The sequence below is a fragment of the Lithohypha guttulata genome (genome assembly GCF_036872675.1).
Source record: "Lithohypha guttulata strain CCFEE 5908 chromosome Unknown scaffold_1, whole genome shotgun sequence".
In the NCBI taxonomy this organism is placed as follows: Eukaryota; Fungi; Ascomycota; class Eurotiomycetes; order Chaetothyriales; family Trichomeriaceae; genus Lithohypha; species Lithohypha guttulata.
Window position 1 is genome coordinate 4,071,699 of NW_027042750.1, and position 14,511 is coordinate 4,086,209.

Below are 14,511 nucleotides of genomic sequence, written 5' to 3' on the forward strand. Positions count from 1 at the left end.
CTGCTGCGCCTTTGATTGGCTGTTGAACAACAACAATTCATAATGCTATTCATATCATTCATGCCTGTCAATTAGTCTACAGCTCTCGACATTATAACTCTGAGTGCAGATACACACCGCTCGTTTATTGCTGGCAGGAAGTCGTTCTGTACTTCACTACCTAGGTCGTCAGCGTCATTTCGATCCGAAAATGGAAAGGCTGCCGCCAGAGCAGCACCACCTCCTTTGATAAGAACATGAACACGATTACATGGTGCCTGCTTTCTCAGTAGCTCTCAGATCGAGCCTTCCATCGACATTCACAATGGACAAGCTTTATTCGATGTCAACGCGAGACTTCTGTATGCTTAAAGTCTGTACTCATTACAACATACGACAATAACACACACTCTTTTGTCTCAATCGAAAGGCATCATTATTCACAACATATCTGTCATATATCAACTCATTAGATCCCTTCAACTTCAACTGAGGTAGCTGCCCGCTGATACCGAGGTCGGCCCTCAAATACAAGAGTATGGGTGAAACGCGTACCAAGAAGACAGGCAAGAAGCCCAAACCATGTGGGTCATCGAGTGCATTAAAGAATTCCATTGGCGTGCTTGATGAAGTCGTGGCCAAGTCGAGCAATAACCGTCCTCCCTCGACTATATCCTTCGAGCAAGCCCCGCCTCGTCCATACGACACGTCTCTCATTCAAATTGAAAAAACAGCAAACAAAGGTTATGGTGTGTTTGCAGCACGAAAAATACCTGCTGGTACCTTGTGCCTCGTGGAAGCCCCTCTGATAAGGTTGACCCCTTCTGAAGATGTCGGTACCGATGAGCAGAGACAATTGTACATACAGCATTATTACGAAGCACTTCCCACCCACTCTCAAAAGGACTATCGCCATCTGTGCGACACTAAAAAGGCCGACTTCACCCGCAGGATGTCCATCTTCTATAGTAATTGCTATGACATGAAACACTATGGCGGTGGAGCATGTATTGGAGAGATTGCCAGCAGAATCAATCATTCTTGCACTCCTAACGTTGTCTTCTCCTTTGCTAAGACATTACCTGACAGCTTGTTCACTGGGGACAAAAAAGATGTGCCACGGCCTTCACAGGCCTCAGTCGGCTTCATGGTCTTCCATGCCATCAAAGACATATCTAAGGGCAAAGAGCTTGTATCGAACTATCAGTCCATCTGGCGCCTTACTCCCGAACGACAAGCAGAGATGAGCATACACTATCGCTTCAGATGCGATTGTATGGCTTGTGAGCAGGACAGTCCTGGGCAGGACGGTGATCGCCGTCGCCGCAATATGATCAAGTACAGAAATATTGTTCTTACAGCAGATAAGGAACTGACAATGTCGCGTAAGGAATGGCTGATGAGACAAGGCCAGATGTCTGAGTCAGAACGTCACGAAGACCTGTACTCATGGCTGCGAAGCCAGGTCGTACAAGATAAGGTTTCCACTGCCCTCGAGAAACTTACAGCGTTGGCTCAATTGCTGCCTAAAGAGGGTATACATGGCGGTCATGACCTTGCTAATATCTATAAAGATTTGGCGAAGTGGTCGATGCGAGCAGACGATGAGGTTGCTGCTAACAAATGGCTTCAGTCTGAGCTGGAAATATGTACCAAATCATTCGGATCTTGGAGCGAAAGGGTCAAAGAAATACACGAGAGGCAGCCCGGTTGGTGGCTAATAGGGCTCGACAAGGAGTAGCGCTCTCTCTCGCAGCAGCACTTCCGACTCAGGACCAAGCGATAGACTTATTGTAAAGGAGGATATACAGCCACTTGTTCTAGCCCATACTTCGATAGCTGATACTCAGTCATATGTAGAATAGTTGCATGCCTTCATGCTCATTGCCAAGTACTTTGCTCTGCATATCGAACAAGGCATCCTCGCTTCTTCCTGAATGCCCTGCTATGAACGTACACGATCAGACTGCCACATACTTCACTATATGAATAGTGGAAATTTATGTGCCGTGTTTGCCTGAGGCAGAACAGTCCGCAACCTTCACAGCGAGGTCGACTTTCGAACAATGATTTCTTGTCAGCAAATTCACCATGGTTCTCATTATTCTTCCGCCGCTTGCTGAGAGCGATACAATTCCCCAAAATATATACAATGGCTCATCCTCCGACGACTCTGACTCAGGTGGCATGGACATCGACTCTGACAACCTAGAAAATCGACCACGAAAGCGCGTCCGACTAGGCAAGCACTCCATGACCAAGGGCTCAATCGTAGTCCCAGGCGAACCAGTGACCGACGAAACACAATGGATGAGAGGTCACGGCACAACTACGCTCCTCAGCCCTTCGTCAACCCTCATAACCGCGACCCTCGCCGGCCCAATAACACCAACCAACAAACTCCTCTCTGTCCTCCCGATTCGCGCTCGCTATAACCCCGAGGTCGGCGACTTGGTCATCAGCCGCATTGTGTCTGTTGAGAAATCACAGTGGCGCGTCGATGTTTCTGCACCTCTACTGGCGAAGTTGAGCATGAGTAGCATAAACTTACCAGGTGGAACGTTGAGGCGGCGGACGGCGAACGATGAATTACAGATGAGACGGTATTTTCAGGAGGGGGATCTTCTCGTCGCAGAGGTTCAGAGCATCAGTAGTGGAGATGGGAGCGCGACGTTACATGCGAGAAGTTTGAGGTATGGAAAGCTACGGAATGGGACGTTTCTTGCTGTTTCGGGGACTGGTGGGGGTGGGGGAATTGTGAGGAGTAGGAGGCAGCAATTTACTCTTGACACGAGTTCGGGAGCACAGGGTGGTGGAGAGGTGGATGTTATTCTTGGGGTGAATGGGTATGTTTGGCTGAGCAAGCATATTGAGGAGAGGAGTGGTAGTAAAGCTGGTGGTGTGGATTTGGGGATCAGTAACCTTGATGAAGCGGTTAGTGCTGAGGCGTATAGTTCTCAGAACGATATGATTGAGGAAGGCACGAGGAGGGAGATTTCGAGATTATGTGAGGTTATTAAGTGTCTGGCAGAGGGCGCCATAAGAGTCGACGAAGAGAGTGTTAGAAGAGGCTATGAGGTAGCTGTGGATTTGGCGCTGAGCCGAGAAGGTGGGGGGAGCCTAGAAGCAGCTGGACGGGAGTTGCTAGAAGCAGAGTCTAGAAGGCGAATTGTGGATGGGGTGGTAGCAGGGTGAAGGCACCACAAATAGACGGAGGCAGCCTCGAGAGACGCTATATCATTCAAAGCATTGAGCTTCAGAGCGACTCAAGCCTGCAAAGATTCCTGCTTTCGAGGAATTTCTACAGATCTTGGCAAGACATACAGGGCTACGAGTTACGCCCTTCTCCGGGTTCGCGCAGTTGACGTTCCGCGCTGATGTCGCGTGCGGCTCAAAGATGAGTGAATACTCCGAACCATCGAGCACTACTATTCGGAAAATGCCGCTTCATTCTAGTCACGGGACCCTGCTCGGAGACTATAGGAGGTATCACACCACTTCTTTAAGAATTAGCGAAGACACATTTTACTGTTGTAGATCTCGGTACTGACCGAAGACTTCACAAGCGACCTCGAGAAGATTCGTGTTCGAAAACATCGCAGATCAGACAACTTTCACGTTCGACATGCTCCAAAGAACACCCTGGAATATTGATCTGGGAGCAATACAACCCATTTCCCTAAGACTTTGAACAGATATAAAGATGCCTCCAGACATGATACATACCTCCCCCATTTCATTCCAACACAATCACCAAACCAGAACACCTCACACTTAACGCCCAACTACCACCAACCAACCAAACACCACCACAAAAAAATGTCCTCCTTCTACACCCACTACTACAACGAGCCCTGGCCCTCCTACTACGTCCCCGAACCCTGGAAAATCACGTCCATCCCCCACCACTTCCCCGAACACCACTACCCCCTCGAACACACCCGCCACGCCATCGGCCGCACCATATCGACTCTCGGCCATGCCATGACTCATCCCTGGGAAGCTGTTGTTCCAACATTCACGCCACGGATTGATGTGAGGGAGAGCGAGAAGTGCTATTATGTTGACGTTGAGTTGGCGGGGGTTAAGGGCAGGGATAAGGTCAAGTTGCAGTGGTTGAGTAGTCGGACGTTGTTGCTGGAGGCGAAGACTGAACGGCCGTTGACGGGGGAGGAGGGGGATGAGGATGGGAAGGAGGGAAAGGCGAAGGCTGCTGGCACCGGTGATGGAGGAGAAGGAGAAGGAGAGGCAGAAGGCGCCATGCTCGGCTCACCACTGACTCGCACCGAGACACGGGAGAGCATTGATCCAAATGCTCCTGCTGCGAAGAAGAAGGCCGCACCGCCAAAGATCTCATTGTTCACAACCGTCAAAGAGCGACAGGTCGGGACTGTGGCGCGGGCTTTTACTTTCCCCAGCGCGGTTGATCATGCAACTATGAATGCGCACCTGGAATGTGGCTTGCTGAGCTTGAAGGTCCCGAAGATCTCTGATGAGGGGGTTAAGGATGAGCATAAGATGCCGGAGGTCAAGGAGGGGGCGAAGGGGGAGGAGAGGGCGAAGATTTGAGGAATGTGAAACTTTTGGATATATGCTGAAGTTGCTAGTGGTGGTTCGAGGAGGAAGAAGTGTTAGGAGGTATAATAGCTGACCAGAAATTGTAATGAACGGAAACAACGCTTCGATTGCTCTACCTGCAGACTCAATTATCACCGTCCCATTTCCTCTTAAACTTCATGCCTCCACTCCTACCCTGCTGCGGCTGGCTACCATAAGTTCTTCTTGCCTGCTTCTTGTCTCTCGCCATACTAGCACCGAGCTGTATATCAACTCTTGGCGGAGCAGGGAAGCCGAAGGATTTGGAGACCTTTACAAGATCGAGCTTGTTGACATCAAATACAGAACGTAGACTGTGGGAAGCGTATGCTTGCAGATAGGAGCGGTATGCATCTTTGGCGGACTATGAAATCGTTAGCTTGATGTAGGTTAGTGGATTACAAGTAACATACCTTGTTCAGATAATAGTTCTGTCCTATCAGCTTCTCCAGCTGGGTCTGAACATTCACAATCTTCTTCATGGGAAACTCGTATTCGACAATGGGCACTTTTGCGTCCTTGAGGTAACTGAGAAACCCTACCTCATTTGGCTGTAGGAACATCAACGATCGTCCTTTCCCGTTAGCTCCCCTAGCTGTTCGACCGACTCTGTGAATGTAGTCCCGTGGGTCATCTGGAGGATCAAATTGCACGATCCAATCAACGGCTGGAATATCGAGTCCTCTCGCTGCCACGTCTGTGCATATTAATGTGCCTTGCTTAGCATTGCAAAACTCGAAAAAGGTATTTGTGCGCTTTTGCTGTTTCTGCTTGCCGTGCAGATCAAGGACAGGCAGATCGATGTAGTTGAGAAGTTCGGCGTGATATTTGACGCATGCACAACTGCTGAAGAAGACGATGATTTTCTTTTTCAAGTTGCGCTTGAGGAAAGAGAAGAGTAGTAGAAAGCGCTTGTCAGAGTCACAGATCACGTAGCCTTGGTCAAGGCCCTTGACAGTGCTATGTTCAGCTTTCTGTTCAACGTTGATGTATAATGGACCTGGCTTTAGCGATATCCGTGCTAGATCCTCAACTTTGGTGGTTTGTGTGGCTGAGAAGAGCATCGTTTGCCTATGCTCTTTGGGCAGGATGCGAATGATCTGACGCATTTCGTCCTCGAAACCGACCTCAAGAATTCGGTCAGCCTCATCAATGACAAGAGCCCTGCAGTTCTTAAAAACGAAACCTGGTGTGTTCTGCAAATGATCCAGCAGCCGACCCGGAGTCGCAATCAGTAGATTGACACCTTTTTGCAACTTGTCTGCCTCAGCTCTTCTGTTTGCGCCACCTATCACTATGCCAAAAGTCTGTGAGTGGAATTGCATGAGCTCGCGAGCTACGCCAAAGATTTGCAGGGCCAATTCTCGAGTAGGAGAAACGACGACGACACCTGTACCATTACGAGGCTTGTAGCGAAGTGCTGAGAGCATCTCAATGGCTGGTATTAGGAAGGCCAAAGTCTTGCCCGAACCAGTTTTCGCAGCACCTAGAATATCTCGACCTGCCATGGCAGGCGGTATAGCTCTTTGCTGAATCTCAGTCATTGTTTCGAATTTCATCTCCTCTATGGCTCTTGCAGTTTTCTCGGCTAGTTTGAGCTCTGTGAATTTCTGCGGGACAAACTCAGTACCTGGTAGTGAAGGAGCACCATCGGTGGGTAGGTCGCTGGCAGAAGTGAGCTGAATGCCACCACTTTCGAGGTCGGCTGTTTGTTCGAGCTCTGAACCAGCGTCGTCGTTTTCTTGTTCTTTCTCTTTTGGAATCTCAATGTGCTGCTGGTCTTCGTCTTCTTCCACTATGCTGTCTTCACTTTCCTCAACTTCACTGTTGGGTTTCTGCACTGCCACCAGTCCATCTTGAAGGTCAACCTCGTCTTCATTTTCGTCGCTCGAGTGAGATGTCTTCCTTCGCTTCTTTGCTGGTTCTGGCGCAGAAACAGCTGGCGGCGCTTTCTTCGAAGTAATTGGTCGCTCTTCCTTGCCAGCAGAGGCACTCTTGCTGTGCTTTCTTCTTCGCTTCTTGTCTTGCTCTACTCCGGTGCCTGTGTGTTTCGACATCTTGTTCGAAATGAGCAGGTAAGCAATATACAATCAACTACGACTTTCACAGGCTTGTGATGCGCTACAACTTTTTTTCGACCATTGCGGCAAACCTTCTATTCGAACCTTATCGCTTGATAACACTAGGCTATTTTGAGCTTCACAGAATTGTCTGAATGTGCCTCTTCTCCTCACGAGCCTTGGTCGCATCTCGAAATAACATACGTCTATTATCATTTCTTGCAAACATCTACATAAAAGTCGCTGGTGACCTTGTGCTCAGCAGTCGTGGTCTGTACGACCAGTATGTGCTCAAAATGTGTCTGTACAGTGGTCTGGCCTGCCCTGCCCTTGACCCGAAGCTATTGGCTGAGCGCCACTCCGCATATCAGGACCGTCCGTCTATGATTTGAAATCACTTTGACTCGCCATGCTACTCTACCGTATATGTTCTGCTTCTCGTAGGTCGACCGCTCTCACTCGGACAACGAACAGTTTACTCTCTCGGATCCCTGTTCAAAAGCACTCTACACATCACAGCCTCACACCCACCATGTCCCGTCTCCTAGAACTAGGCTCCAAACTCCTCCATCCCCGCCAAGAATTCCGCCCAAAAATCGTCGACACCGAAAAACGAGTCCGTGGCGTCCTAGACGGACACTACATCTTCGACACCACACGCTCAAAACTAGTCTGGGAGATTCCTTATTTCCCACAATTTTGGATCCCAAAAGACGACTTCTTACCCGCAGCGAACTTTAAGGAAGACGCGCCAATATCAGGCATTCAGAGCTCGACGAGTAAACTTACTGCTGGAGGCAAAACTATCAGTAGCCTTCTGATACCGCTGGGTTATAATACGGAGTTGGCGGGGTATGTCAAGGTAGAATTCAAGGATTTGGATGCGTGGTATGAGGAGATGGTGCAGGTGTTTTATCATCCTAAGGATCCGTTTCATAGGGTTGATGTATTGCCTAGTGGACGGCAGGTTAAGGTTGAGCTGGCAGGGAAAACGCTGGCCGATACTAGAGGCGAGGGTGGTGTACTTAGTTTATGGGAGACGAACTTTCCTGGACGATGGTATTTACCGCCTACGGCTGTGAATTGGGAGTACTTGAAGCCGAGCCAGACGAAAACGGGGTGTCCTTATAAGGGTGAAGCAAATTACTATAATGCTGTCATTGATGGGAAGGAGCACAAGGATGTGGTCTGGTACTATCAGAATCCAACGTCGGAAAGTGCTGCGATAAGAGGCTTGGTAGGTTCACCTTTCATATCTGAACTGAAATTTGAGCTAACTCAGAACTAGCTGTGCTTCTACCCTGACAAGGTCGACACCTATGTAGACGGCAAGCCTATAGCCAAGATTGGTATGCCGCCTATGAGCAAAGCGGATAAAGAGAGCGTACAGCAGCCTCACAGTGGCTGCAATTGCTAGTCTGAATACCCCTTCATTGAGTTCATGTCAATAGCCTCATGCTGTTTGCACTGCCCGACCAGCATCAATGAGTCTCCAGACATGGAAGATATTCTTGCATGAGTAAATGCCAAGCCTGTTGTAGAAGGCTGGTAGAGGTAACAGTGCGGTACTCAAGATCGTTTCCCCTTTCTATGCTCTGCCCACCGAGTTTTCAGTCCTTCCTCAACTGATCCAGTTACCTTGATCGTTTCCTCCATACCTGAGATCTGTTCGGGTAGAAACACGTCATCCATTAGTCCCCGACAACTCACTATCTTCTCGATCTCTTGTAGAAGGTCAGGTCGTAACGATGAGAGGTGTCTCGAGTCCTGTTTTGAATCGCGAGCAAGTTGAACACCAACAGAGCCATTCTCAATCAGCCATGTCTTGAAGACACTTGCAGCTTTCTTGAGCCTCGGCTGACAGAGATCCTGAGCCATTGGATGACCGTATCCCATCAATGTTAATATCTCGAGTAATATGCGGCTAGCCTTGTCGTACGTGCATAGGAATTCGTCGCTACCAAAGGGACTGTCCTCCAGCCCTCCGCAACCAACCATCAATGCATCGACAAGCCCAGAACAGCCCATCTCAAATCGTAAATAGTCAAAGTCCGCAGTTCGTCCCTCATTGTGCATACCCTTCTTGATCACTGAAAGAAACTCGAGTGCTTGCATATTCAGCCGTTTGTCACAAAATTTCCACAATTCAGCCTTGTTCTCGAGAGCACAATTTTCTGTGAACCTGACCTTCATGGACTGCTTGCCAAGTAGTTTGGGCAGCACTGACGCTGCAGCAACAAGTTTCACGTCGATCGCGCCAATCTCGTGCTGATATGGCAAATACGCCTGTTTCAGGCAATGTATCATTGACAAGGGGAAAAGATGACGGCTAAATTGTGGCTTGAAACGCATCAAAAGCTTTTGGATCTGTGTCTCATGCGGTCTCAAGAAAAATTGCGCAATCTGCTTTTCGGTAAGGCCTAAGCTGTGAAAGATTTGAGATGTGAACGAGCTCGTGATCATTAAGGTCGGTCGTTGATTGTGGTACACGTAGGCTTCGCCGAAGAGTGAGAGGAGGAAACTCAAATCTGGCCAATCGACGTCAAGAATATTGCACTCCGACAGCAAATTGAAGAGATGAGCCAGAATTCTGAAGATGCCGCTAGCATCGATGGAGCACACGGAGCCGGCAGCGTAGTCCCCACGTAGTCGAGATCTACTCAGACAACACGTGAGTAAGTTCGACCGCAGTAACTTAGAGAAGGGATCCTGAGTTTTGTCTTTGTAGGACGGCTAGGTGTACGCCCAGTCACTTAAGGACCACTTTATACGACTTTGCCATAATTGAGACACTCGAGAGGACTTGTAATCTTGCGAATTGAAGAATGCAACGCGCTTAGCTTGCAGCTCTGAAATTCCTTCCACACTTTGCTTCAGCGACCTCAACCCAATTGACACCATATCCTTAGCAACGATAATGGTCAATATGCGCAGACGGACTGCAAACACGATAGCACCAGGCATGACAGAGTCGAGCGTCTGTACTTGTGGATTGTCGAATATTGCATCGAACATCTTGGTAGAGGAATCACAGGACAGAACACCGAAACTAGGTCCTGCTACCTGACTCGCCTCATGCAGGATACTAGCTAGACAGTGCTGCTCGACGGCTCCCTGCTCCATCGGATGGAGATTGAAGTAGTCGACGTCTGGATCAAAACTGGTTTCGTAGCATTCATCTGGTGCATGCTTACCTGCGAGTTTGCGACGGGCGTGGATTATGACCCATTGCGTTCGCAGGAGAGGTGTCTCGTAGAGTATGCTATGGTCCTGCGACGAGGTCCAGAATTTCAGGTGGTATGTGTGGTCATTGTCGAATGATGCATCCAGTGATTCCTCCATACGTCCAATCAGATCGCAACATCCGTCAAAAATGGTAGGACATTAGAATTCGCAGCATCTAGAGCGTATCGTACAATCTCAAGGAACAGAAAGTCCTCTATTTGCTGAACGTCTTTGTAGAAGCAGAATCTAGCAAAGTTGTACTCCTCTTGCAGCTTCAGATCTTCATCTAGTCTAGGTGTGCTTGGTTGCTGGATTCGAGGGTCTGTTTTCTTGCTTGCAAGTGGCTCGTCGTTTCCGTCAAGATCGATGTTCTTGCGATTGTCCTTAAGATAGTCGGTCGCATCGGAGCTATCTCCCATTTGTTCGAGTGCTGCATACCTCGAACCATTGAACATCAGATTGACCTTTGTAGTTTTGGAGTCGATACTAAGTTGTTTCATGGAATCTGGTGCCGTTTTACTAGTGCGATTTGCGGCGCTCAGGACCGTGAACGCTTGCTCCAGGATCCTGACTAGGTACTCATGGTTGTCATTGTGGCACCGAGTTCTATGGTCGTTTTGAGGCGTGTTGTTACGGAACCAGTCAACGCAACTTCGGCGTAAATCAAGAATTTTCTGGACCTGGTTGAGCACCAAATCTGGAATCTGAGTCTGGCTGTGTTCAACAATGCAGGAAATCGCAGGAAGGATATCAAAGATAGCAATATTTACCTCCTCTTCATCGGTGGTTGTGCTAAGGTTGGGTTTAGGAGGTGCCTGAGCTGTTTTCGTGCTAGCGTCCTTGCTCGACCCTTGAGCTTTGAGTATGCCTGGTCGTGACAAACAACCTTTTCAGTGTTTGGAACTTGTTCGACTGGACGACGGGGTTCAAACTTGTGGCCATAGAGGGATGCAGTTTCATAGATCCACCTTAGGAAATTCTGTTCTTCGATCTTGTAGGTGCGATAGGTCCTGAAGAGGTGATCAGGTAATTGCATGTTGGGCGGCCTGATGTGGAAGTTTCGATCTGCCGGCAGAAGTTGTAAGACTTGACGTGACAGCGGCTCTATGGAGCTGTCTCATAATATCGAACTTGCAACTCCATGACCTTCATTGTCACTAAGAACTGCCACATGACCTTGCGAACAGCACGTGAAGAAATCACGGCACGCGGCGAAGTATCTGATAAGTGTCCCGAAGCTGTGGCGATATGGGTAGGAGCGGAGCCTGGTCAAAGGTGATGGTTAACCACGAGTCTGCTCGGTTCGTGCTTACATCGTCGTCGGCGATACGTCATGGTGCTGAGTGAAGCACCGGTGTCACAATTATCGAAGGGCACCACATGGGCTGTATAGGTGCTGTGTAGCCTTTCACCTAAGGCTTAAGCTTTTGCAGTCTTTGCTCTTTCGCGAATCGCGACAGAGATGGTAAGCCCTCTAGATCCACATGCGCTGCCCGCTGTCGGTCTATTTGTTTTTGACAGCGGCTTCTTCGATCCTAAGCCTCTCGACGAGCCTCTGCCTCAGGTAGTCCGGAAGCCCTAGCACACCGTCTCTGGTCACTATGCGATACGTTCCACTCTCTTGGTATTTTCCCGTACCATTCGTGAAGGACCCATCACCTTCGACCTCTAAGCTACCGAAAATATCCTCAGGATCTGCTATGCGTCCATAGTCTGGGGGGCGTCTGTTGTCCGAAACATGGATGAATCCACCTCGACCTGCAGACCCATATCCACCTTGATCTGACGCTCCAGAGGAGCCGGTGTTTGTTCTTCGGTTGACTTGCATAAAGCTCGCTCCTGACGAGGATATCATTGCTGCGGCTTGAGCTTTAACTTGAGGGTCTTGACATGCTTGTTCGGCCAGAACGCTATGCAGGATATGGAGAAACCGAGGATTTTCGCGGAAAGCTGAGGGGTCCTGCTCCGGAGGGACAACTTCCGTCTCACCAAGCGCAAGCTCGACAGTAGGAGGTGTTGTCGAGAGGAGACTGAAGATCTTGGATTGAGGATTTATAGGATGGTCGAGGACATAAACGTGAGGACTCGATCGAAGAGTACTAGCGAACCGCGAACTACATATCTGAGCAAGCCGGGCAGGAGCAAGAGTCCGACGAGAAACTGTACAAAACATGACTGCTGTGTCGAAAGACAGCCAGTATGTGTTTCGAGCTCGGAAGACTGAGTGAATGAGAGCTCATCACGATTCAATTACCACCCGTAGTTTAGCCGGACATTCACCACGTCATTATTGCTGGCTGCTTCCTTCTCCTTTATGTTATGTGAGAAGGAGCGACCATAATGCTGCTGCCAGGTATGGCCCTGCCTATAAGCCTCATACGTGTAATCAAACTGTCAGAGACACATCATAATTCTTCAATACTGACACAGTCACTAAGCTCGAGCTCCGGCAAGAGACTGGTATCCTATACAAATCTGAACATCCTACGAACATCCTGATTGATCTCATACTGGCCCGTACGTACGAATCAAATTCACCGCCGTGCTACAACATTAGACGATACCTTGTCCTCCGCATTCTCCTGGTGCCTATTTGCCACCAATTTGGCCAGCTGGTAAAGGTCGGATCCATGCACCTGCAAGATTCAGGCCTATGATCATCACGCCCTATCATGCGTTAGCTTCCAACGCTGGTCCAAGCAGTGTGGCTACTCACCATGATCCAGAAGCTCGAAGCATAGTCTGTACCATGAAATCGAAACACTACCTTCAGTCAGCTCCTGTCGGAATCTTTCGAGCCATTGAGACTTACAGATAGCAAAGATTACGCCACCAAGATTCCTGTATCAAGGTCAGTCTCGTCCACAATCTCGGTCAAATGAGTAACTCGGCCTCGACTAATATCGACGCGAGATAAGATGAAGTACTCACCCTGCCGCTCCAACCGTCCCACTCATGATTCCGTTCTGGAAAGATGTTAGAAAAGGACGACTCGAACGTAGCCTCAAGTTTGCTTACCCCGAAAGGATGGACATGCGGAACAAGTGCGAAATTGGCACCTGATATCATGTCAGTACCTGTCTTATCTCTGTCACCCCCAGTCGACACAATCGTTCTTACCGTTGCCAGCCTCCAAAAATACAGCCATTCCAGCAATCAGTCCAAACATAAGGCCTTCGGTGTGTGGATCAATCAGTCCGATGGCAATAAGGAAAGCCCCGCTCACAACCCCAACAAAGACAATCCAAGCCTCTGCAGATGCATGGTTAGCAAGAGTTTAACAATTCTAACACATAACTGAACATGTGCAGCACTCGTGGTCTCACAGTCGGAGCACAGTTTGCTGGCAAGGTGACCTACTTTTGACCCAGAGAGATTTTGTGTATTTGTATAAGATATCCGCGACGAAACCGCCAGCCTAAGAAAATTAGTTGATCATCAACACAAATAGGTAGTTGTCGTACCGGTCTTGTGATCACATTGAGCAAGCCAAACATGGAACCCCAGCGTCCGGCTCCTGTCTGACCGAGCGATGGAAAGTTCTGACCATTTGTAAGTTTTAATACCAAACCTACTTGTGTGTATATGACTGACCTTGAGGTAGTAACTCGCAATGTATGAGTTGATCGCTAGTTCTCCACCGAAAGAACAAACATAGGTCATGGAATGGAAAAGAGTTTGCAGGGAAAGGACGATGTGTAGGGCTTCCTTAAACGTAGGAGCGACCACAATCTCTCCTTTAGCGACCTCTAGCATGTCTTGCTGCGAGAGCGGAACCTCCTTGCTTGCCGTTGGGATAATGCTACCAGATTCCACATCACCAGGAGTCGAGGTCTTCTCCTTGATGTCCTTGGGTGTTGCCGTGCCGCTTGACTCATCAGAGTCGTTTCTGGCATTGATGGATCCTGGTTGGTCGACGACGGTTTCGTGAACACCATGAGCATTGAGCAATCGCTGAGTTGCTAAGTGGCGCTCGCTCCACTTTCCGGTAGGTGTGTCTGGACACAAGAACAGCATCCCAAGGGCTGTCGTGACGATCAGGATGAAAGGTACTATGAAGGCAACTCTCCAAGCAACATGCGAAGACAAACCCCGGTCTTGCACCAGGCTGTCATATATGGCAGGCCTTGAAAATTATTAGCCTGGCTGCAGCGGAATGATGATTCCACAACTCAACGATGCGACTGTTCCACGAATTCTGAAGTTGAACTTACATTGCAAAATAGGTGATACCTCCTCCAGAATTGCCCCAGCCTCCAATCAAGGCATTGGATGAGCCAACCACGTTCTTGTCGAAGAAGCCGGTGGACCAGACCTGACAAGGCACGAAAGTGCCTCCCAGGATACCAACAAAGAATCGAAGCGCGATCAATCCTTGGACATTGTACACAGCGCCAGCCAACGCTGTTGGAATTGAGCCACAGAGCAGAACGCCGATGAATGTGTATCGAGGTCCGAACCGGTCGCATAGCGGTCCTGCGACGAAGCGTACAATCAAAGTTCCGGTAAGAGCAGCAATGTTCGAGTTTGCAACGTCTACCGTGCTCAAACCAAGATCTCTCCTGATCGTAATGGTCATCAACGGAGGAAAAGCATACCATGACCAGAATGCAATAAAGAAGCCCCTAAAACCGTCAGTTGATATTGTATC

The 14,511-nt window shown here is 49.0% G+C and overlaps 9 protein-coding genes across 9 annotated transcripts; 4 read left to right on the forward strand and 5 right to left on the reverse strand.

Moving 5' to 3' along the window:
• Nucleotides 1–517: 517 nt before the first annotated feature.
• LTR64_001494 (uncharacterized protein) lies at nucleotides 518–1,720 on the forward strand (the record flags this gene model as incomplete). The annotated part of the gene is made up of 1 exon (XM_064895875.1): nucleotides 518–1,720. One exon carries the CDS (start codon nucleotides 518–520, stop codon nucleotides 1,718–1,720), a length of 1,203 nt encoding a protein of 400 aa, XP_064758562.1.
• Nucleotides 1,721–2,070: 350 nt separating this feature from the next.
• Nucleotides 2,071–3,174, forward strand: rrp4 (Exosome complex component rrp4; the record flags this gene model as incomplete). Its single annotated transcript, XM_064895876.1, has 1 exon — nucleotides 2,071–3,174. The coding sequence occupies one exon, from the start codon at nucleotides 2,071–2,073 to the stop codon at nucleotides 3,172–3,174; it is 1,104 nt and encodes a 367-aa protein (XP_064758563.1).
• Nucleotides 3,175–3,798: 624 nt separating this feature from the next.
• On the forward strand, nucleotides 3,799–4,548 carry LTR64_001496 (uncharacterized protein; the record flags this gene model as incomplete). Its single annotated transcript, XM_064895877.1, has 1 exon — nucleotides 3,799–4,548. The coding sequence occupies one exon, from the start codon at nucleotides 3,799–3,801 to the stop codon at nucleotides 4,546–4,548; it is 750 nt and encodes a 249-aa protein (XP_064758564.1).
• A 133-nt stretch (nucleotides 4,549–4,681) lies between these two features.
• On the reverse strand, nucleotides 4,682–6,632 carry HAS1 (ATP-dependent RNA helicase; the record flags this gene model as incomplete). The annotated part of the gene is made up of 2 exons (XM_064895878.1): nucleotides 4,682–4,939; nucleotides 4,989–6,632. 2 exons carry the CDS (start codon nucleotides 6,630–6,632, stop codon nucleotides 4,682–4,684), a joined length of 1,902 nt encoding a protein of 633 aa, XP_064758565.1.
• A 535-nt stretch (nucleotides 6,633–7,167) lies between these two features.
• Nucleotides 7,168–8,052, forward strand: LTR64_001498 (uncharacterized protein; the record flags this gene model as incomplete). The annotated part of the gene is made up of 2 exons (XM_064895879.1): nucleotides 7,168–7,872; nucleotides 7,924–8,052. The coding sequence occupies 2 exons, from the start codon at nucleotides 7,168–7,170 to the stop codon at nucleotides 8,050–8,052; spliced, it is 834 nt and encodes a 277-aa protein (XP_064758566.1).
• Nucleotides 8,053–8,204: 152 nt separating this feature from the next.
• LTR64_001499 (uncharacterized protein) lies at nucleotides 8,205–9,977 on the reverse strand (the record flags this gene model as incomplete). The annotated part of the gene is made up of 2 exons (XM_064895880.1): nucleotides 8,205–9,291; nucleotides 9,379–9,977. 2 exons carry the CDS (start codon nucleotides 9,975–9,977, stop codon nucleotides 8,205–8,207), a joined length of 1,686 nt encoding a protein of 561 aa, XP_064758567.1.
• Nucleotides 9,978–9,985: 8 nt separating this feature from the next.
• On the reverse strand, nucleotides 9,986–10,896 carry LTR64_001500 (uncharacterized protein; the record flags this gene model as incomplete). The annotated part of the gene is made up of 2 exons (XM_064895881.1): nucleotides 9,986–10,574; nucleotides 10,631–10,896. 2 exons carry the CDS (start codon nucleotides 10,894–10,896, stop codon nucleotides 9,986–9,988), a joined length of 855 nt encoding a protein of 284 aa, XP_064758568.1.
• Nucleotides 10,897–11,364: 468 nt separating this feature from the next.
• On the reverse strand, nucleotides 11,365–12,033 carry LTR64_001501 (uncharacterized protein; the record flags this gene model as incomplete). The annotated part of the gene is made up of 1 exon (XM_064895882.1): nucleotides 11,365–12,033. The coding sequence occupies one exon, from the start codon at nucleotides 12,031–12,033 to the stop codon at nucleotides 11,365–11,367; it is 669 nt and encodes a 222-aa protein (XP_064758569.1).
• Nucleotides 12,034–12,449: 416 nt separating this feature from the next.
• Nucleotides 12,450–14,439, reverse strand: LTR64_001502 (uncharacterized protein; the record flags this gene model as incomplete). The annotated part of the gene is made up of 10 exons (XM_064895883.1): nucleotides 12,450–12,527; nucleotides 12,577–12,623; nucleotides 12,673–12,701; nucleotides 12,792–12,826; nucleotides 12,879–12,919; nucleotides 12,981–13,112; nucleotides 13,221–13,278; nucleotides 13,325–13,402; nucleotides 13,455–13,986; nucleotides 14,075–14,439. The coding sequence occupies 10 exons, from the start codon at nucleotides 14,437–14,439 to the stop codon at nucleotides 12,450–12,452; spliced, it is 1,395 nt and encodes a 464-aa protein (XP_064758570.1).
• Between the last annotated feature and the right edge of the window lie 72 nt (nucleotides 14,440–14,511).